This window comes from Pelobates fuscus, chromosome 6 (assembly GCF_036172605.1).
Source record: "Pelobates fuscus isolate aPelFus1 chromosome 6, aPelFus1.pri, whole genome shotgun sequence".
NCBI lineage: Eukaryota > Metazoa > Chordata > Amphibia > Anura > Pelobatidae > Pelobates > Pelobates fuscus.
In genome coordinates, this window is record NC_086322.1 from 123327245 (window position 1) to 123349930 (window position 22686).

A 22686-nucleotide genomic window follows, 5' to 3' on the forward strand; every position below is an offset into this window, starting at 1 on the left:
TTTATATAAATTTATATATTTTTGTATATATTGAGTTACTAGAAAGCAGCAATACATTGTTATTTGGTCTTCAAAGATATTTGTTATATGTGAAATGGGGATTAGTCTAACACTTAGATACTTCAGAACTTTTCTGGAGAGATTTTTTTTTTTTCTTTTGTTTTGTGGACCCAGGACATTCTTGAAAACGAGAGAAATCACAATGTATCTTTCCTGGTAAAATATTTTATAAATTCTAAATAAATAATAATAAATGTAGCGTAGCACAGCACAGCACAGCACAGCTAGTGTTGGCAAGTGCATGCATACATTGGTTTTAAGAAAGGGATTGAATCATTGGTCACATTGGTAAGAACAGTTTTATTAGAGTGCCAATAAATCTTTATGTATTTGGAAATGGATGTGATACGTGTATGTTTGAAGGAAGTGAAAATATACTGTAACAAGCTAGAGAGAGAGAGAGAACGAACATATGAGTTAAGGATGGTAAAAGACTGGTGGAGAGAGACTTCGTTTTAGTGGTGAGAAACATGATTGAGGGCAGGCAAAAGGAAAAAAAAAGAAAGAAAAGAATGATCCTCCTCAGTAACTGAGGAAAACGTGTTTAGGGATGAAGGGAAATAATTGTTAAAGTAAATCAAGGTGAAGAGGAAACTGTAGAAACTGAGGTCACTACTTACTCCATTCCTTTTTATCTTGTCAGAAGATCTGTAATCTTCTAGATTAGTTCTTTTCAATTTCAGTATTATGGATTACCACATGTGTGCCAATAAATAGACCACTAAGTCCCAGACTATTTGTGGATCCCAGGCAAATTTGAGAATTACTGTTATTGAAAATAAAATAATGCAACCCATCCTACACATGAACGGATGTGCACGTCACACATTAAAAGACTTGTTGGCAGAAGGTTCCTCTTGGTGTATATTAGTGGTTATGCCTAGTTTTATTATGTGAATTTCTTTTAGAGCAGTTGTTTGTCAGTTCTGGAAATATAATGTGAGCTGTACGGTAATGTACTAATGCACTTTCTTGTTCTTTGGATGCTAAACTAAAAAATCTAATAGAAATGCTTATTGTGAATGTTATACCTTGACATGAGAATCCTGTTTTACTACAGTCTGAACTCATTTTGTAATAGTCATGCATAATTACTGTCAAATGACTTTTGTTCTTTCATTCAGTGTGGAAAGGCAAAGTTACATTAGCAGACGGTCAAGTAAAGCAGACTTCTCAATTTATTTTTCCTGCCTATCAAGGTTAATTATCTGCAAATACAAAATGAGCATAGTATTATATGTCATGTCTGTTTAACAGCAGGCAGTTAGAAAGCTATTAGCCATTATGCTAATTGACTATGCCACAGAAGCACTGTACAATGCATTACTATGCTTCAATTATTTCAATTTAACTAAAAAATATGTATTTATAAATATCTAATATATCTTACATGTTATTCATGACATAGGTGCAAAATTATTCTTTCCAGTGGAATATAAAAGGATTGTTACTCATTTTAGCCTATAGTAATATGTTGGGAAACAGTGCAACAAGACAACGGGAATATCTTGCTTACCTTGATCTTTTGCATTTATTTTTATCTTGTCCATTTTAAAACAATGTATCCAGCCTCTAATACAGGGCCCAAAGGCTATTACAAAGTCAGTTTGACAGACAGAGGCTAACTGAAACATAAGGAAGCAATTATTCTGCCCATACGTTTACAATTGAATCCATTCTGCTGGAAGAATATTCCAGTCATCATAACTGTCCGTAAATGTCCTAGTAAACAAACCTTTACTTTTTCTACCCATATTTGCACTGATTACACAGTAACATGATCAGTATAAACACTTAATATAAGAAATTTTAAAAAATTACCCAAAAAGATGAAATATTTTGGAATATCAAGCAATATTAAATCAAGGTCTGAATCAGAAATTAATTTTCAGACAAATATTTAGGAATAAATGAAATAAAGGGAACTCAAAAATAATTCTTCATCCCGTGCCAAACTATGAATTATAATGATTGTCGCCGTATATGATAACCAAAGCAGCAAAATTATAATTTGTTATTCCACTTTTAATTACCATTAGTATAACCTGTACTAAATGTCCCATTATGCAAAGCATGTAAACAACAAAAACTGGTAAACACAAGTCAAAGGTGATTGTGGATTGTAAGAGAAATGAAGAGTGACAGGATTTTGTTTCGAAAATTCTTCATTATCCTGAAGTGATATTAAAGTGTACTTGATAAGGTTAACTTGAAGCAGTTGTGTTTACAGATGTTTTATTTTTCAGTTCTATAAAAAAGCTGACACATTCTTTCAGTTTCTAACCTTTCTTGTTTCTAAAATATGCTAATTCCGATAAGGCACTAACTGTCCTTCCGTCCCATTTAAATAAACAAACAAACCCCCCCACCTCCCCATAAAATAAGCCAGAAATTTACCTTATTCCAGTGCCAGAACAAGTTGTCCATAAGGCAATACCCATCTACTTTTTCATAAAGAACATTGTAGGACCTAGGGCAATACACGAAAAGTTCCTCAATCCATCAGCCAGCTAATGTTGATACAGAAGCATTGAATCCAATGCTTCTCTATAAGTAGTGATTGCTACACCATGCATGCACACATTGTGAACATTCACAAGCAGCAAGATGCATTGAGTGACAGATCGTATTGCTAGTAAAGACTCTTATTACTGAAGTTGCTGAGGAGGAAAAGGAGGGAAGGATGAATGTTTACACAGAGCAAATTATGGGTAATGAGCAAAGGCTTCTCACTACAGGTTTTTTCACACGTGTTTTTTTTTTTGCATAGAGCTAACATTAGGCAGTCTAGACCTGAGTTGCAACTACTGAAGTTACCTGTGCTAGAGGTGTAAGGGCACCCTGGCACACAATTACATGTGAGGAATAACCCTTTAATGAAGAATTGTACCTTTTTGTTTTTTATTCTTTTTTTTCTTGGTACCGGTTTTCTACTTGAAAGCTTTAGCTTTAGATTTGAACCTTAGGTATTTCAAAAAGTTTTGGTGACTGACTTATTTAAAGGCAAAAGCTTTAATTGGCATTTATTTATTAATTGCAATTTATTTATTAGCTTAGTGTATTACATGTAAAAAAAATGTTCTTCAAACAAACTCTGTTTCCTAATAACTGTTAACAGCATATTTTATTTTAAAAATCTAGTTTAAGCTCAAGTGATATTAAATGCCTAAATCAGCTTTTTTTTTCTTGGCAAGATAAGAAAACACATATAATTTCAACAGCAGTCAAAGTGTCTACTGGAAGTATAATAAGAAAAATAAAATTTTGAAATGAGTTTTATAGTGCTGTGAGACTGGCATTGTCATTCTGCTGCCATTTCAAAATCCCTTGATACTTTTATCCATGAATAAATGCAAGTTGTTAAAATTACAAAACTCACATTATACTTTTTTAACTGTACTAAGGTACCACAGGATTAGAAGTTTTTCTTCATTAACTTTAAATTTTATCCAACTTGTGGAGCAGTCAGTAATGTATTTTGAACTTTTATTGACTGACACCTAATGTAATTATGTTAACTCTCCATCACTCTTTGTAATAAAAATATATACCTAAGTATGTACAAGTGGATACACACACGCATAGAAGCATAATAATAAATCACTGGACAAACATATTAAATTAGCTTTTGCTGTGTGTAGTGAAGGCTAGCCTGTCTTTTCTGTTCACACTGAAGAGCTACTGCAGCTTAAATTGCTGAAAGACTTAATGCTTGCTATGCTAGAAAGGTTTAAGAACACACAGTGTATCACAGTTTACTGCATATTGGGATGTGTAGCCGCACCCCCGTCTGATCAGGATCACTGCTTTCCACTACTGAAAGTGCCTGCAATGGGGGTGTGAGCATTTAGAACTGGACCATGGTGCAATGAAAGAAGGTTGGCCAGTCTAATGAATAGAGATGTCCCGAACAGTTCGCCGGGAAATATTCGCCGGCAAACATAGCTTGGTTGCGGTCGTTGCGGCGGGCAAACATATGTGATGTTCGGTCCGCCCCCTATTCGTCATAGAGGTGGGAGGGTCTGGGAGGGAGGGTCTGCTGCTGATTGGCTAGAATGTGTCTGCTGACTGTGAGGTACAGGGTCAAAGTTTACTCAATGATGATGAATAGGGGGCGGACCGAACATCGCATATATTCGCACGCCGCGGCGACCGCGAACAAGCTATGTTCGCCGGCGAATAGTTCCCAGCAAACTGTTCAGGACATCTCTACTAATGAATCGTGTTTGATGGTTGCATGTGAATCATTTGTCTAAGGAAGAGATGGCAGCAGGATGCACTATGGGTGGAAGGCAGGCCCATGGAGGCAAAGTTATGCTGTATGCAATGTTCAGCTGGGAGCATTGAGCATCTGTGGGATGGATGTGCTGGAACAATAAATCTAATTCTTGGAAGCCCCAGCTTCACTGTTGGTTAAGTTTAAGATGTCTTGAAATCCAATTTGGATAGTATTACTTGCTTGATAATTTAACCATATGGAGGATGTGAAATTATTAAAATTACCCATTATCATTAAAAGGGCCTCAAGGCTATTAAATAATCTAAATATAACTGTGGTACCTTAGAATATTTGATCTGTTTTTGGTCAAAATATTCTATCTCATAGATTTACATATACACTTTGGTGTACATGGGGGCCATGGCTACCCCATAGATGTTCAGTTTTTCTGTACATAATAAAAAAAATTCAAAGATGAAATTATTTAACATAAGACACAGGTGTATAATTACTAAACCATATTTAACAGGGGTGGCTGTTTGCTGTGTCCTTGTAGAACAATCCACATTGCTTGGATTACTTCTTTGTGAGGTATTATAGTGTAGATGCAAAAGCACCAATTTTATTTGGATTTGAGATCCCTCCAACTGATTGCTTGGGGAGACCAAATAGTAAATATGGGAATTGCGATTGCAGTGAGTATTTGGTCGCTTTCTCTGGACTTTATCCAACTGTACAGAATTTAGTGTTGCTTAGTGAAATCTGAAGTATTTTCTGACAGGTTATAATAATGCTGGCTAGTTAATAGATTGGATAGTGTATTAGAAATGTAGGTATTATAGAGATGGGTGGAGGGATGATATAGGGTGATGTGGAATATGAAATTATTACAAATGTGAGAAGAAAGAATAAAGGTTAAGAAAAGGTTAGAGAAGCTTAAAGAGAGGAGGGTGTACAGATATGATGGGTTTGCCCGAGTCCCCGGGGGGATGAATCAGAGAAGGGAGTGGGTAGGAAAGGAAACTACTTGTCTCAGAGGGTGTTTGTGGGTCTATGAAGAGTTATACATGGAATATAATCCTAGGGTGGTAAGATTCCACTGGATAGCCAGGGGTTCTAAACTTTATGGAATTATTTTGCGAAGTCATTAAGTTAGTCAGTCTGTCCATGTCCAGTGCTTTTTTAATCTTGTGGATTTCTGTGGTAGAAGAGGGTACTCAAATGTGCTCCCATAGTTCTCCTGCGTGCTGCAAGTGCTAACCTAGCTCCTAATTTAGTTTAATTTCAGGTAAGGACTTTGAGAGTAAAAGTCCCCAAGTGTCAAGTGAATGATTTCCACAATATTTGCAAGCATAGCACTTGGTTTTAGTTTAGGGAAAGTCCACCAGCAGTGTAGGAAGATGCCTGTCTACCTGCATTGTTTCCAACAAAGGATTGTTGGGAGTTGTTTCATTTTGTTAAGTCTAATAGATGTTAAGTACCATCTAGAAAGCATCTTATACACGTGTTCTTTGTGTGTGACATAAATGGTTGCCGATCCAATAGATTCCCAGATTTCAGACCAATCACTTGATTCCTCGGAAGGACACAAGTCTTATTCCCATGCTATTATATATGGTCGTATTATTTTGTGTGGAGTGTGTTATTAGAGTAGCATATAGGGTGTAAATGTGTTCGTTCTGCGCTGGTGCTTGGATACAGTGCCCTGTGAGGTGTCCCCTTGCATGGGGACTTGCATAAAAGCCAGTGTGTGGTCATTAAAAGTTCAGATCATCTTGGACGTTCATGAAGTTTCGGCTCATGTTTGGGGGATTGGAGAACTACACTCTGGGGATTGCTATAATCACTATACTCCCCAGGGTATAATCACTAAGCTCTGCTAAGAGCTTGTTCCTGCTCTCTGGAATTTGGAGAGGTCCACCTACTGGAAGCTGGACCCTGGTCTCGGGTCCAGAGTGGGTGGAGATGGCGAGACCCCAACCAAGCTGCGGCGGTTCGTGGGGTCTGCAGTGGTTATGGTGAAGGACTAGGAGCATCCGTCAGCGGAAGGTACCTGGTCAGGGTGCCAGCGATTCCGTTACAGTAAGGAACCATGTGCTGGTGAGAAAGTATTCTATACTTAGTGATGCAGATACCATATCATGAGAAAGGAACTAGAATGAACAAAAGAAGTGGTGATTAGGTAAGTTCACTGACTGGTATGAAGAAGACCCAAGTTCAATCTCAGCCAAGCCCTGAGAAATGATGTCCATGCCTTGCAGTTTGCTTGGCATGATGTGAACCGTGACAGTTCCTCCCCCAGAGGGCATGAACAGGTTCGTTGTAGACGTAGTACTCCTCACTGTCGGATTCTCTATCTGTGGTATAATATTATTTTAGATATGAGTCCCTTTACATTATGGAGCTGCATAAAACCAGCTTCTGGTACTGCAGGAGAGTGGTTAAGGTTTCCGAAGATCTGGGTGCAGGTAGTGAGTACTTCAATTCCAGAAGGTATGTTCTTGGAATTTTTAGCCTTAGATATATCAGCAGGAGTGGAGTTTGTGGCTTGCAATGCATTCTCAAATATCTCTAAATACTTTTTACAAATGATTGTACCATTAGAGGCATACGTACAGTCAGAAGGAAGGTCTTCAAGGACAGGGCAAGAAGTGGTTGTGGTACTCGCCATGAGAGAACTTGGGACTGATGCAGGAACTGGTGCCTCAGGTTTTTCAGTGGCTGGTTCCTGAAGAACCTCAGGAGCAGAAACTATAGTCGAGTGTTGTATTTTCAGGGAGGCCAAGCACAGACTGGCATGATGGCATCTTTGATGACTTACAGGCTGGCATGCGTAGTTTATAGGGCGAATAAAGGCAGTACCCTGTTGGAGAGTTGGAGGCCTAAGTGGGTAAACAGGGCAATAAGAGATGAAGTGCCCCCTTTTCCCCAAAGTAAAAGCACAGTCCATGGCTCCTCCTTCTGTCTCTTTCTTTGGGTGACTGTCTAAATCTGGTTACCCCGATTTCCATGAGTTCTTTGATGTCCAAGGTAGGCGAATAGGATGTCTCAGGAATTTCATGGAATTTGTTAATAGCGTTATGGTCCATTTTCTGACAGAGTTGCAGCTTATGCGGACGTACTGAAGAAGTTCTGGGAACAGTGAGTTTACATGATGTGCCCTTGTCTTTGGTTGCCCAGACAACAGGGTGATCACTGTTCTCACTTTAACGAAGTCTGTGACATAAGTGTGTGGCTTCAAGGAGAAGAGAACCTCACAATTAATCTTGGAAATGCTACTATAGTTCTTATAGAGCGTATTCCAGAAAACGTGTCAGGTAGGGCGACTACTGGTTCAGTCAGTACAGGTTGCAGGACACAGTGTACCTTCCCTTTAAGAGACACACAATCTTGCTGCAGTTCATGAAGTGCCTAGGTTAGCTGGGAAACTTGCTGGGCCAGGGCGGTGAAGGTTTTGCTTAACTCTGCCAACTCCATGATGGTCAGATGGAAGTGGGAGTCCGAAGTGATGAGTTAAGGCACACCCTTGCAGTTTAACACAACCCGAGGAGACTCTATCTTTGCAGATAAAGTACTCCTGGAAAGGACTGCCATCAGAAATGTTGGGGCTCCTGACACAGTTCAAGATCTGGGACCATGGGGGCCCACCCCCGAGTCCACCCACAGGTATGCAGTGTGTTTTTGTGTAGAAATGCACTGTGTGTTTGTGTAGAAATTTATTGTGTGTAGAATGAATGCAGAGTGTGTGTTTGTGTAGTTGAGGTAGTGTGTATAGTGAATGCAGTGTGTGTGTTTGTGTAGTGGATGTAGTGTGTGTATAGTGAATGCAGTGTGCATGTTTGTGTAGTGGAGATAGTATGTTTAGTGAATGCAGTGTGTGTGTAGTGGACATAGTGTGTGTGTATAGTGAATGCAGTGTGTGTGTGTTTGTGTAGGGGAGATAATGTGTATAGTGAATGCAGTGTGTGTTTGTGCATAGTGAATGCAGGGAGTGTTTGTGTAGTGGAGACAGTGTGTATAGTGAATGCAGTGTGTGTAGTGGATGTATTGTGTATAGTGAATGCAGTGTGTGTGTTTGTGTAGTGGAGATAATGTGTATATTGAATGCAGTGTGTGTTTGTACACAGTGAATGCAGTGTGTTTTTGTGTAGAAACGCACTGTGTGTTTGTGTAGAAATGTATTGTGTGTAGAATGAATGCAGAGTGTGTGTTTGTGTAATTGAGGTAGTGTGTATAGTGAATGCAGTGTGTGTGTTTGTGTAGTGGATGTAGTGTGTGTATAGTGAATGCAGTGTGCGTGTTTGTGTAGTGGAGATAGTATGTTTAGTGAATGCAGTGTGTGTGTAGTGGACATAGTGTGTGTTTAGTGAATGCAGTGTGTGTGTAGTGGACATAGTGTGTGTATAGTGAATGCAGTGTGTGTGTGTGTTTGTGTAGGGGAGATAATGTGTATAGTGAATGCAGTGTGTGTTTGTGTAGTGGAGACAGTGTGTATAGTGATATGGTAAACAGTTCTGAAGGTCAAAGCAGGAGTCAGATGAACTAAACAGTTTCCAAGACAGGTCACAAAATTATCTGAACAGGAGGAAGTGGCAAGGCAAGGCTTATAAAGGTAGCTAATAAGCTACTTAGTAAGAAACCACATGCCGGTGAGATAGTAGTCCATGCTTAGTAATGCAGATACCATAGCATGAGAAATGCAGTTAGATGAACAAGAGAAGTGGCGATTAGCTAAGATCACTGACTGGGATGAAGAAGATCCACGTTCAATCCCAGCCAGGCCCTGAAAAGTGATTCCCACGCATTGCAGTCTCCTTGGCACAGTGCAAACCGTGACATGAAATAAGGAGAAATTTACTGTGGATTAATTTGCTATGAAGTATCTCTATACTAGTGGAACACATAACTGTTCAGTAAAGTGAGTTTTCTGAATTAACAAGATATCAACCTTTGTGTGTGATGCCCATTGCAAGAGGCCATGTCTTTTTGTGGGGTGGCTGAGATCCTTAGTGTTAATAGAGATTCAGTGTAAATTAAGAGACATAGCAGTTTTTGTTTATCACATGCATCTCTGAGGCAGGATCCAGTAATGAGACTAGAAGGAGGAAAAGAGAGAAGGAGAGGGACAACTGCACTTATCCAGTGCAACTGCTGTAGGGATAGAATTGGAAGGTCCTGTACAGTCTTAAGTAAGAAAAGAAGGTTATCTGTGTTAGAGAAGAGAAAGGTTGTCAGGCAAAGGTTGCAGACAGATGTATTCTGCCTCAATAATGCATGTCCAACTTATGGGAAGAGGATGCAGGGTGCGTGGGAAAGGGAACGTGAGAGGGAGGTGCACTGCAATTGGATGGTGGAGATTTCCAAAGGGTGGGAATTTACAAGCTATGCATCTCATTTAGGTTGCCTTTGTGACCATAAGTAAGTCAGGCTATAATTGTTAAAACAAGCATAGAACAAGCAAATGGAGGCACATGGTGTTATCAGTCATTCACGTCTAAAGCAAGTAAGCGGAAAGGGAAGAAAGGGGGAGGGAAACACCTTGTCATATGTGTGATTAACAATGTATAATTTGTAATTACAGGACTGTGCTCATTATAGGGAACTAAGACATTCACTATTAAGTAGACTCCATCAGATGGAGTCTACGTAAAGGGACACTGTAGGCACCCAGACCGCTTCAGCTTATTGAAGTGGTGGGTGTGCAATGTCCCTTAACCCTACAGTGGTAATTATGAAAGTTTCTGAGAAACTGCAATAATTACCTGCTACAGTTAACTCCTTCTCTAGTGGCTGTCTACCATACTATACAACTTCCATACTATAGTTGGAAGTCCCAACAGATGGGTTAGAACATAGAATGTGATGCCCAGTAGGGACTGTCAGGCTAAAAGGATGCCCCTTTAGAGACAGCAGTTGTGTAAGTGGTCAAAGTTCTCTGAATTTGCTGAGGGTGCTTGGAAACAAGTCTTGTACAGTTGTACGAGGTGTTCTTGCAGCTACCATATGATGCTTTTATATTTAAAAATCTTGTGACTGAGTTGCTGTAGCATTGGTTAACCGTAGAGCAAAATGTATTGGTCCATTAGTAGGTCTTTGATAGAGGCCTGTGAAGGCCCAGCTTTAGTGTGGCTTGGGATATTTTTCTGGCATGAACTATTGTTCAGCTTCTCCTGGGCATCTTCTAAGGAGCAATCCTGATCTTGGGGCTCCTGTAGGAGTGAGTTGTGAGCATTAACCACTTCAGCAATTTTGCTTTCTAGGTCGGTGGCATGTGTAGTTAATTATTATAATAATTTTATTATTTTTGGAAATCATATAGCCCCAATAAATTTCAAAGAACTTTTTTAGCAAGGCCATCCTTCAGAAGGTGAAGGTGTTTTTGAAACATCTCTGCCATGTGGTCTTTGAGGTCTTGCAGGATACCTTGCATATACTGACGAGTGAGTGGAGAGTTAGGGTTTCCCATCTGTAATATGCAGCTGACTTTGGAGTCCAAATGAGGTGAGTCTGGGCCTTGTTGGCATTAGAGCAGAAGATTGGTGCGATGGGGGAATGCCTATTTTTCTTCCTCCCATCACATCTCTCGTGTTGCACTGGAGTTGAGATGTTATCAGGATCATTATCGGGTATTATCTGTCTCTTTGGAGCTCTAATGAAGTGACAATCCCCGATGAGAGACAGACTCTGAATCCCCTTTGCAATACATTTTGAGGTATTAAATATAGAATTTGAGGGTTGCATTAGTGGTTGGTGGCTCAAAGGTACTCTTTAACTTCAATGTTATAAAAGGTATTCTGGTTTGACCTTAAATAATTCTGCGATATACATGTTTCATGCAATTCTTATGCAATGATTATTATAAACATATATCTTTAATTTTTTCTCAAAAGGTTTCTTCGGTCTAGAAGACAGGCATTTTGGATCTTGTGAAAATAAGTTCTGTGGCCTGGGTAGACAGTGTGTAATAAGCCAAGGAACTGGACAAGCTGAATGCATATGCATGGAGCACTGTAAACCCCATTATAAACCGGTCTGCGGGTCTGATGGAGAACTTTATGAAAACCATTGTGAAGTACACAGGGCAGCATGCTTAAAAAAGCAAAAGATCATCATGGTTCATAATGAAGACTGCTTTTTTAAAGGTAAAATAAAATATAAATGTAGATTCTTACTGTGCGTGAAAACGTGATGTGTAAATAAACCAATAATTTCAATTTCCTACCTGGTAGTGGATTTAAAGAAACACTCCAAACATCATAATTACTAAAATATGCTGTTCTGGTAAACTAGCACTCCCCTCCCCCTTTTTCTAAAAGTTTGGCTTCTTACCTTGAGTCTGCTAGGTGTCACCCCTTGCCTTTCTGCAGCATCATTCAGAGTTGGAGGGTATCAGCTGATTGCTATTAGCAAATTAGCTAACTGCATCAATGGGTTTAGTTCAGACAGTGAACTTCCAGCAGGGTCAGAATCAGGACCTGGTGGCTAGCAGATGCCAGGTTAGAAATCAAACCATTAGTAAACAGTTTAACAAAGTAAAATATATACATAGAGTGGGTGGCGCACACAGTTATAAATCACAAAAAATGTGTACAGTGATATGGTGATTAAAATACAGTATAAATACCGGTACTCTATATAGCTTCCTCTCAGGGTTAGCTGGAAGAGATAATAGCTAATATAGGGCAGCACAGTATTTATAAGATATAGATTGCAAGTGCAGGTACTTATACACATCCAACTCACATTTTACTGAACCTGTAATACACTGGCTCAGGTAAATCAGCATGAAAGGAGTAAACTGATTCTTGATGCAGTCTTGCAGAAATATTCGCCACAATATAGGAATAAGAGAAGGCTCCAGGTTAAAAAGACATCCAATTTATTCATATAACACATATAAACTCTTACATCAAGTAAGGTGCCGACCTTCCTCATGAAATCCATAAAGTCCACACACAACACGTTTCAACATATAGTCTTCCTCAGGTGTATGGTGTACTTTCCCCATCCTCCATTTTTTATATCAGTATTGGCGCCATTCAATAATGTAGCTCCACTCCCTGGCATCCACCATTGGCCGGATCTTGACTGGCATGTTTAAAATCCGCCCACTTCTGTTTCAGCGGGGTTGTTAGTCATTCATGGTGTTGTGTGTTAACTTCCTGGTGCCTTACTTTCACCCAGGAACATCACTTCCTAGTGTGTATCTAGGTCCATAGTACACGGAATCTTATACGGCAGGGGCAGTCCGGCAGCCATTTTAGTTAATGGCAAAAGATACAATTCACATTAGGAAGAAAGGCAAAAAACAAGAGTATGCATTTTCTTATAAAAGTGTATATAATATATTACAATAATCCCATCAGTACTATGTACCCATAAACTCCTTACAAATATTTGCATAAATATAAAATACCCCACAAGAAAACACACTAAATGTAGTTCTGTACCTCAAAATTTATATTGAGCCATCGGGGGGATAGTGTCTCCATCTTAAAGATCCACCTTGTCTCTGATTTATTTATTTTCTTAAGGTGATCACCCACACTCCAGGATTTTTCCACTTTTTGTATTCCCATAAAGTACAAATGTTTAGGGTCCCCATTGTGGGTGTGAGCAAAGTGTGCGGAAACTGAATGGTTACAAACTTTTTTCTAATATTTTTAATATGATCACTTATCATTTTTTTTAAACACCTCGTGATCTGCCGCACGCACTGGAGACCACAATCACAGGTTAAAAGATAAATTACGTTCTTAGTGGTGCAGGAAATAATTAATAATTAATTTATGTCATATTTTCTTTTAGTGATGTTAGAAATAAAGCTCTCTGTTTTTTTTGTTTTCTATTCTGGATTCTTTGCACACTTTACACTGACCGCAATTAAGTATTTTAATTCCTTTCCAAATAGATTAATACTTTTCAAATTAGATTATTTTATAATACAACTCTTGGTTAAAATCTGTTTAAAATTCTGTTTTATAATTTGCAGCTTGTCAAATTTAGCCCACATTTTGCAATTCACTGCATGTCAAACACATTTTTTTTTTAATTTTCCACATGGTATAAACTCTATGAACATGACATGACCAGGCTCATTATTTCATAAAGTTTTTATTCTGTAAAAAAAAAATATTGAACAATGTATTTTTACTTAATTATATATTATCATAGCTAGTTATAGTTTTGCTCCAAAACTGGTTGATGAAGGGGGAGATAAGAATGTTAAACTTGTTCACATGCTAAAACTCATGCCCAGAATGTAGTAGTGTACATGTAATTTGAGGCATATGTACATGCAAAACTGGAAGTTAGAATACAATATTGTAAAATTAGTCAAAACAAAAACGACAATGCTAATGAATTTTAATATAAAACATATTTTATTCTTTCAGCATTTTATTGTATTAACTTCTTCTCAATATTAGGAAGTTCTGTACTTTACTCCACAGAGTGGGCTTGAACACTGTTAGGAAGGCATGGGTTGTCCTGTGTGGTTTTGGTGTAAGCAAATTAAAATAATTGCTCACATAAGGGAGACTCAGGTATCAATCCTGTTTCAGGGTTATGAATAGTGTATAGATAAGGTTAAGAGTAAGGTTAGGATAGGTATATGGTTAGTGTAAGCATAGGGGATGGTTGGTATAGCATTGAGAGGTAGAGTTGGTATAGGGTTAGTGTTAACTACCAAAATTTAATTAGATCCTAGACATATTAGGCATTTAACAATCAGCACCGATATTTGAATCTATTTTGAGTTATTTTTAATTAGCTGCATTTGATGTGTAAAAATTATAAGCAAAAAATGCATTTACCGTTTTTACCATTTTATTAGCACCAAATGTTGTGGTAGGTTTAGGATATTAAAAGAAAGCCCTTTCTATCCTTTAACCCTTTAAGGACACGTGACATGTGTGACATGTCATGATTCCCTTTTATTCCAGAAGTTTGGTCCTTAAGGGGTTAAAATGCAATGTATTTGGATGTTGCACGGTTCAGTCCATGGAGAATGTGTGGGCGGCATAGCATGAAGTAGCACGCACGTCTCTGCCGGAAGTGAGGTGCCGAGGCAGCTAGGACAAGGCACAGGCTTTTGCCAGTGTGCTTGGTGATGAACGCTGACCGCAGTGAATGTTGAAGGGCCCGGCCGGGTGAGGCAAATAGATTGAAGTTAGTAATCTCAGACTTAATCATGGTAGATCAGTCGGGCTTCATCACAGACAGAGGTGCAATGGGTAAATATCCGTAGAATACCTAATTTCATAATAAAAGTAATCTTATGAACTTAGAATTGATTATCTTGGCCCTTGGTGCTGAAAAAGCATTTGATAGGGTTAACTGGAGATTTTTAGACAGAGTATTAAATTACTTTGGATTTCAAGTCACTTTAAAGATAACATTATGTCATTATATTCGAAACATTCAGCAAAAATAATAAATCTATTTTTTGAATCAGATATATTTCCAATTAATAACGGTACGTGGCAAGGTTGCCCATTGGCTCCATTACTCTATATTCTGTCTATTGAGCCACTGGCCATTATGATTAGGGAGAATAAAGAAATATAGGGGATTCTATCAGTAGATCGAGACTATAACATTTCTTTATTTGCTGACGATATGCTCCTGTCCCTGGTGAAGCCTTCAATATCTATTTCAGAGGTGCTAGAAGTTATTGATGTATATGGAAATATTTTTTCTAACTATAAAATCGATTTAAAGAAAACTAAAATATTGGTGTCAAACTTAGTTGAGACTGAATTATCTTTCCTTAAATCAAATTTTCAAAGAATCTTGAATCTATTGAATATCTGGGAATTAAATTATCTTTTAACATCTAGAATATAATTCAGCATAACTATGCTGATCTCTATACTTCAATTCATAAACAACTGACTAATTAAGGCAAAACTGAGATTTCTTAATTGGGGCGGCTGAATATAGTTAATGCTTACTCTATCCCTAAATTGCTATTTTTGTTTAAATCCTTACCCTTCAGATTAGGTAATGATTGGATCCTACAATCCTTTCTTTGGGGGGCAAAGAAACGACCAAGAATATCCCAAAAGATCCTACAAAATAAATACGACAAGGGGGTATATCATTTCCGGATATCGTAAGGCTACATCAAATTTGTTTAGTTGTGAATGTAATGGTATGGACTAAACTAAATATCCAAAATAACGCTTGGTTTCAGATTGAACAAGAGAATTGCTCTCATAGTAATTACATAATGTATTTTGGACAGATGAGCTAAATATGCCCCAAATCAACTGGTAGCTGATATGTTTGATGCTCTTAAAACGTTGAAGGTTAAACTAAACCTCTTAGATTCTATTCTTATACAAGCCTCTATAGAAATTCTTCAATATAACATGATATATATGGATATGTATAAGTGGAGGCAACGGGGCATAAATAAAATCGCTGATTTATATGAAAATAAAATAATGCTTAGTTTTCTGAGTGTACAAAATAAATATAATATACCCTTCAGTGATACTTTCCATTGGTTAAGGATTAAACATTATCTAAATACAAAAAAGTATATTTGAACATCCTATCCATGGTTATATAAATAGACTAGGATCATTTTAACTGCTGGAAGGTGAATTAGAAGTGTTAAAAATTCCTCCAATTGTAAGATGGTAAAAGGATCTTAATCTATCATATACCCCATATGAATGTTACCAAACTACTATTCATAAAAATATGGTATTTTGGTATACCTGTGAGTTATTAAATAATATAAAGGCTCATATATCTACTTTGATCTCAGAGTTACTTCCGGTGACTGTACCACTTATACCCTCCCCTTTTCTATTTAATTTAGACTTCCCCATTTTGGAGAAAAAACACAAATATCTAATTACACATATTTCTTTGTACTTAAGATTTCTATAGCTCGCAATTGGAAATCTAGCCAACCTCCATTATGGCAAGAGATACTTTATTATCAATATACAATGGAAAGTAATTTTATAGATATTTTGTGAAAATGCATTTCTTACCATGGCTTATGGTACCTCTGGCAGGTGTGTAGAAGGATAACCAGTAGTTTAGGATAGGAAGAGATTAAATGTGTAGGAATGGGGAATAAACTAGAGAATGGGAAAATGATAAAATCAAAGAAAAAAGAGAAGAAAGGGTAGAGGAAGGAAGGGAAAAAAGGAAAAGAGAATAAAGAAACAATAAAAAGGAAAAAAATAGGAAAAAGGGAAAGAAAGAAAATGGTGGGAAAAGCACCAGAAGAAAAGGGTTACCCTTGGATATATGATTCCCTTCTGTAAATTATTGGTCACAAATTGCTGCAGACCATACTTGTATTTGTTCTTTTTCTTTCTCTTTTTTGTTATGGTCTATGTAAATTGCCACACTATAGGATATTAGAATGTTGATCTCTTGATATATGCTTAATTTGACTATGTTTCTACATTCTAATGAATCTTTTTTTATATATATATATATAATTATTTCTTATGTTTATCAATATTGTAATCATTGTAATAAAAATAAAAACTATAAATATATTTTAAAAAAAATGCAATGTAAATGTATAGGGGCACACATTATAGAAAATCCTAGGCTTTGTTTTTAGTTTTGGTTAAGGACAATTATCTACATATGGCCAGATTTGCCGTAAGGACACCAAACGTGGCATGGCCGGTGGGGAGATCAAAGATGTACCTTACCAGCCAGCCTTTTCTCCTTCCTTAGCCCCTGAAAAAAAGACAGGGGAGATCTTTAGCAGTGCTGGCTCTTAATACAGTATCGCAGAATTGCTGCGGGTTACCATGGCAATGCTTTGATACAATCCCCCGGTGCCAGTTGGAAGGAGCTCTCTGAAACATCTCTCAGCAGACCACCAGGCATCAGGTATTCCTTCTCCATGGCCCAAGGTAAGCCTCGGGGAGGGTATAAAATACTTTAGGGTTTTTTTTGTTAATCAAATGTTTTTAAAGCTTTTCCTCAGCCTCTCTACTGCTTATACTGCCACTATCCACCTTACTACTGTCACTATACCCCCACCTCAGCCTTCATATCCCGCTGCAGCTCCTGTCCCCTTACCACAGGCCGTATCTCCCCATAGCCACTCTCCCCAACCACAGCCCTAACTACTTTTACAGCACCTACCCCACTACACCACCTGTCCTCCTATTACAGCCCCTATCCCCCACTACAGACACAATCAACCCCGCTACAGCCTCTACCCCTTACCACAAGCCTTATCCCCTAACCACAGCCCCTGCCCCTTGACTATAGTCCCTGCCTTCCCAATTATAGCCACTGTACCCCAACAAAAGTCCTTATCCCTCCACCACAGTGCATGCCCCACACCAAAGCCTATGTTCCTTCACTGCTGCCTTGTTCCCCCAACCACTGCCCCTAACAACCACGTTAAACCCCCTGTCCTCCCACACCAGCCTCTGTATTCCCACTATAGCCACTAACCCTTGCCACTGCCCTGCCACTAAAACCCCTATTTCCCAACTACAGCCCCTAAATCCCATTTTTCAAAACCACAGCCCCTCCTGCCCCTTAACACACATAACAGCCATGTTTTCCAAACACACTTAACAGCCTGTATCACCCCAAAATGCACACAAAACTCCAAAAATAGCATCTCAATAAACATACAAATCCACAAGAAACTTGCCATCACAAACACACCACCACATACAGCCTCTCCGCACATACATACATAACTTAAATGTTTGTATATATGGACTTTTGTTAGCAAGAAAGGTAAATCTGGGCCTGTACATATGTCCTTAAAATATGTATGAGAAAACTACGAGGTTAGCAAAACAAAGCTAACTTTTCAAAATTGACATTATGTTCACCAGTTATAACTATAAAGCTTTTACTGTGTCCTTGGGCAGTAAGAAAATAAAATATGCAAATTTAGTAGCTTTTTCTCTTAACATTCAAGTTAGATCCTATCTTATCCCTGAACAAATGACTTTGTTTACAATGTAAATAAATCAATTCAAAACCAATGTTTTAGGAAAGTAATACATTTAGGGTTTTAAAAGGTTAGAATCAAATTACTTAATTCTCCCCTCTGAAACACCAGCATTAAATGGAGAGCTATCATATAATAAAATGCATCACAGAAATTAAAATAAATCAAAATATAGCTATATACAACTATATAATGACAAAATAACACTCAAATAATATAAAATATAAACGCTAAAGACAGCAGATGATACCATTAACCCAATAACACATTAATTCAACTGTATTATAAGAGTTGTATTGATATTTGTGCTGTATCCATAACATGTGGCAATTAGTAGTCTTTAAAGGACCACTATAGGCACCCAGACCACTTCAGTTCAACAAAGTGGTCTGGGTGCCAGGTCCCCCTAGTTTTAACCCTGCAGCTGAAAATATAACAGTTTCAGAGAAACTGCTATGTTTAGATTGCAGGGTTAATCCAGCCTCTAGTGGCTGTCTCCTTGACAGCCACTAGAGGCCGCTTCCATGATTCTTAGTGAGTAAATTGCACTTATTTGATGCTGGACTCCTCAAGGGGGCCAGCATCAAATAAGATCCCCATAGGAAAGCAGCGAGTAATGCTTTCCTATGGGCGGGTTTAAATGTGTGCGCACCTCTGGCCGTGCATGCGCATTCAGCTCCAATCTGGAGTTGACGTCAGCAGATAGAGGAGAGCCCGGCGCTGCATTAAGGTAGTGGATGAAGGAGTTTAAACCCCTTCAGCCAACCGGGAGGGGGGCCCTGAGGGAGGGGGTGACCTATTAACCCTATAGTGCCAGGAAACTGGGACTATACGATCCCTTTAAGAACAATGACTCATAATCATTGAAGATGATAATAAGCAATTTTTGTAAATGGGTATATACTTAGTTAACACAGAAACAAATACATATATAGATGCATTATCCTTATGAATTCACAGAAAAAATGTAAAGTGTAAAGTGTGTGCATGTAAAAAAAAAAACATGAATATAAAGTACTGCTGAATTAGGGAAAATTGTGGCTGGGTAGCTGGTTAAAAACATTATCAAATATCTAATATGTAGTAGCTTAACCTGATTGAAATGGGGAGGGATCTGCTTTGATCATGTTACTTCCCCAAAAACAGCAAAAGGAGGTGTTGCAGTAAACAAAGATACAAACCATTTACTTCATAACATTAAAGACCTCCGTTTAATAATTGACCTTTAACAGCAATACAATTGAAATCACATGTAACGTTATTAACAAAATCAGACAAATAAATAAATCTTGAGCTATTGCTCTTTAACTGCATTGAGTGTTTACAAATTATTAAACAAAACAAACAAACAAAAAAAAAAAAATATATATATATATATATATATATATATAGTTTATTTTTTGAAGTATACTTAACATTGTCAGATCCATCAACATTCTTACATGTTTTTTTTTCTCCAAAATTAGATTTAGTGTCTAAATCCTCACTTACCTTCATTTATACTCCAGAAATGATTGACAGCTTGTCGATGAATGTGTTTATCTGCTAGAAATCTGTTCAACAAATTTTATGTCTGAAAATGAGCTAGATATGACAGGCCTTCCTCCATTCAAGCAGTAGAGGAAGCTTTAAAGAACATATAATTCATAAAGTCTCAACGTGAATGAGACCTTTCATCCCTCAGCATAACAGATTAATATGTAATCCTTTTTAAATACCTTTATTTTAGAAATTTATTTCTTAACTTTACTTACTGCATGTGGCATTATGCTCAAATACACAAATTTTATATTCTGTTTCGATTGTTTGTACTGGCATCAGTGTCGCTACAAATACTATAAGAAAAGTATTTGACCATTTTTATTTATTTATTAAATCATACCTACTGTATGTGAGAAAAAATATATAATTTGTGGTAGTATCAGATTGTATATGACGTAGAGAACAATTAGGGCTACTTCATAATACCTAAGGATTTTAATTTTCCCAATATTTCTGAAAAGGATTAGCAATAAAAATAAAAATATAAACGGTATAATTAGTTTTATTTTTATTTTAATGATTGTCTGAACAGTAATCTATACACAACATTTATGTTTTTTCCCCATATATTTATGTTCAAGCTATATACTTTTTATTATAAATAAGCATAATGCTAATATTTTTGCAAAGAATAAGTGCTTTGTAGTGAAGGGTTCATGTTGCGCTATGTATACATATTGGATATTAAAACTGTATTATGCGCCCTTAAAATATACGTCATATGCATTTGTGCACTTAATAAGAATTTGTGCAATGACAATTGATTGATTGGTATGCCGATGATTTTATATATCCAACAAAGTGCAAGCTGCACTCCAGAAAATCTGTTACACTATAATCAGGCTTCTCCAAACTCTGGCCGTCCAGATGTTGCTGACTATCTATTCCATTCAAAGAATCATGGTTGTAGTTCAGCAAAATCTGTAGAGCCAGAGTTTGGAGAACCGTGCACTAGATTTATCAAGTTACACTCATTTTTAAACTGCAAGTCAGAATAGTAAATCTCACAGAAATTTTGACGTGCATGTGTAAGTCATATTTTGCCTTATTCTGCTTTTCTCGCACCTTAGTTAATTGAGTGATATGTGCCAGTATTAACAGGATCCTACTCAAGCTTTCCAAGTTATGTTCATGCTATAACCTACTTTAATCCACACAGAATACACAGAAATTATGACTTTGCATCTAGTCGGTCAATTATCATCTCTCAACAAGCAATAGTACTTTTGCCCACTATAAGCAATCACTTGTTTCCCAATTTTAACAGCAAGTTATTTCTAAAAAAAACTAAACTGATATAAGTATGGAAGCCTACTGTACATTTGGACAAAAGAGACCTGGAACAGTATATACTTCAGTAGTATACTTTTATTTGAACACTTTATATAAGTACAAGGTGATTTGATAATTGCAATTTTCAGTATCACAATAAAGGCAAATATTCCCTGTTATAGTAAATCTATCTGCCTAATAACTGAACATAATTGTGAAAATGTGCTGGCTGCCATACAAAATAAAACAAACTTGAAATATTTTATCTGTTTCAACTAGGGCATTATAAATATGTATCCTCCTATAATTAAAGGACATGTTCACCCTTTAACCTTCTCTCTAAGCCCAAGACAATTCTTGCTACAGGAAATGCTTATTGGAGGAAAGATCAAGTTGATTGGTTGTTGCTAGAGATGTCCCGAACAGTTCGCCGGGAACTATTCACCGGCGAACATAGCTTGTTTGTGGTCGCCGCTGCGGGCGAACATATGCAATGTTCGATCCGCCCCCTATTCGTCATCATTGAGTAAACTTTGACCCTGTACCTCACAGTCAGCAGACACATACCAGCCAATCAGCAGCAGACCCTCCCTTCCAGGCCCTCCCACCTCCATGATAAATAGGGGGCGGACCGAACATCGCATATGTTCACCCGCCGCGGCGACCGCGAACAAGCTATGTTCGCCGGCGAACAGTTCCCGGCGAACTGTTCGGGACATCTCTAGTTATTGATATATTAGATGTATAGATGTCATGGTGGCACATGCCTTTGCTCTGCTCTCAATATTAACCCAATGTGTAAAAGAAGTGTGCTTAATAGATCTGCAGTCACATTCTCAATCTAGTTGTACCAGGTCTGAATGATGATACTCCCTAGCCTTGCACTTATATATTGTTTCCACCCTCTTTCAATTCCTGTTTGAAGTGTCCAATTTGATCTCATGTTGAGAATCTGTGCATTGTTTTATTACTATGCTCTATCATTATCCTAACTTTTGCTAACCTTTGACTGCCTCCTTGTGCAGGGTCAGAATTCCTAGCTGATCTTTTAAGTCAAATAAAAACAAAAATGGAGGTGTTTAACCAGCAGAAGATTAGATTGCTGGTGAACAAGTCGGCTGCAACTTTAGTTATCCAATGACTTTCATTATTGACCTACTGTAGACATACAAAACCAAATTAACCAAATTAACCTTGATTATTTGGATTTATAGTGCTAGTCTAAATGAACGTGTTCTGTTGCTCTCATTTGATGTATTGATAAACTAATTGAGTTTGATGATGCAAAATGTGGGTATTATCGAATGTATTGAACATAACGTCTGGCACATTACATATACAAATACCAAGGTCATTTGGAAATTTCAATTTGGCAGTAATGGGCAGTCATTCACATCTAAATAAAATCAATATACACACATGACATAGACATATTGTTGGATCACTCCGAAATACACAGGTTGACTAAGGTATAGAAAACGTGAAAGCACTTTGAAATAAGATCATTTATTGCTTTGAAATCAATAGACAACTGGCAATAATTCAGTCTTCATCTAGGACTTTCTCTAGAGTCAAATTGGTTTTATACAAAGCTGGATAAAACCCAAAATATTGTGAGTCATCCCTT

General features: G+C 37.5%; 1 protein-coding gene across 4 annotated transcripts in view; it reads left to right on the top strand.

Annotated features, from left to right (window-relative positions):
* Positions 1 to 22686, top strand: part of FSTL5 (follistatin like 5) — a 1067859-nt gene that overhangs the window by 330761 nt on the left and 714412 nt on the right. For all 4 annotated transcript variants that reach the window (XR_010091251.1, XM_063458208.1, XM_063458210.1 and 1 more), the window contains one exon: positions 11170 to 11421. Coding sequence is in view for 3 of the 4 variants with exons in the window: in XM_063458208.1 (XP_063314278.1) it covers positions 11170 to 11421 (252 nt within the window). In the remaining variant the exon portion in view is untranslated. The remainder of the gene's footprint in view (positions 1 to 11169; positions 11422 to 22686) is intronic.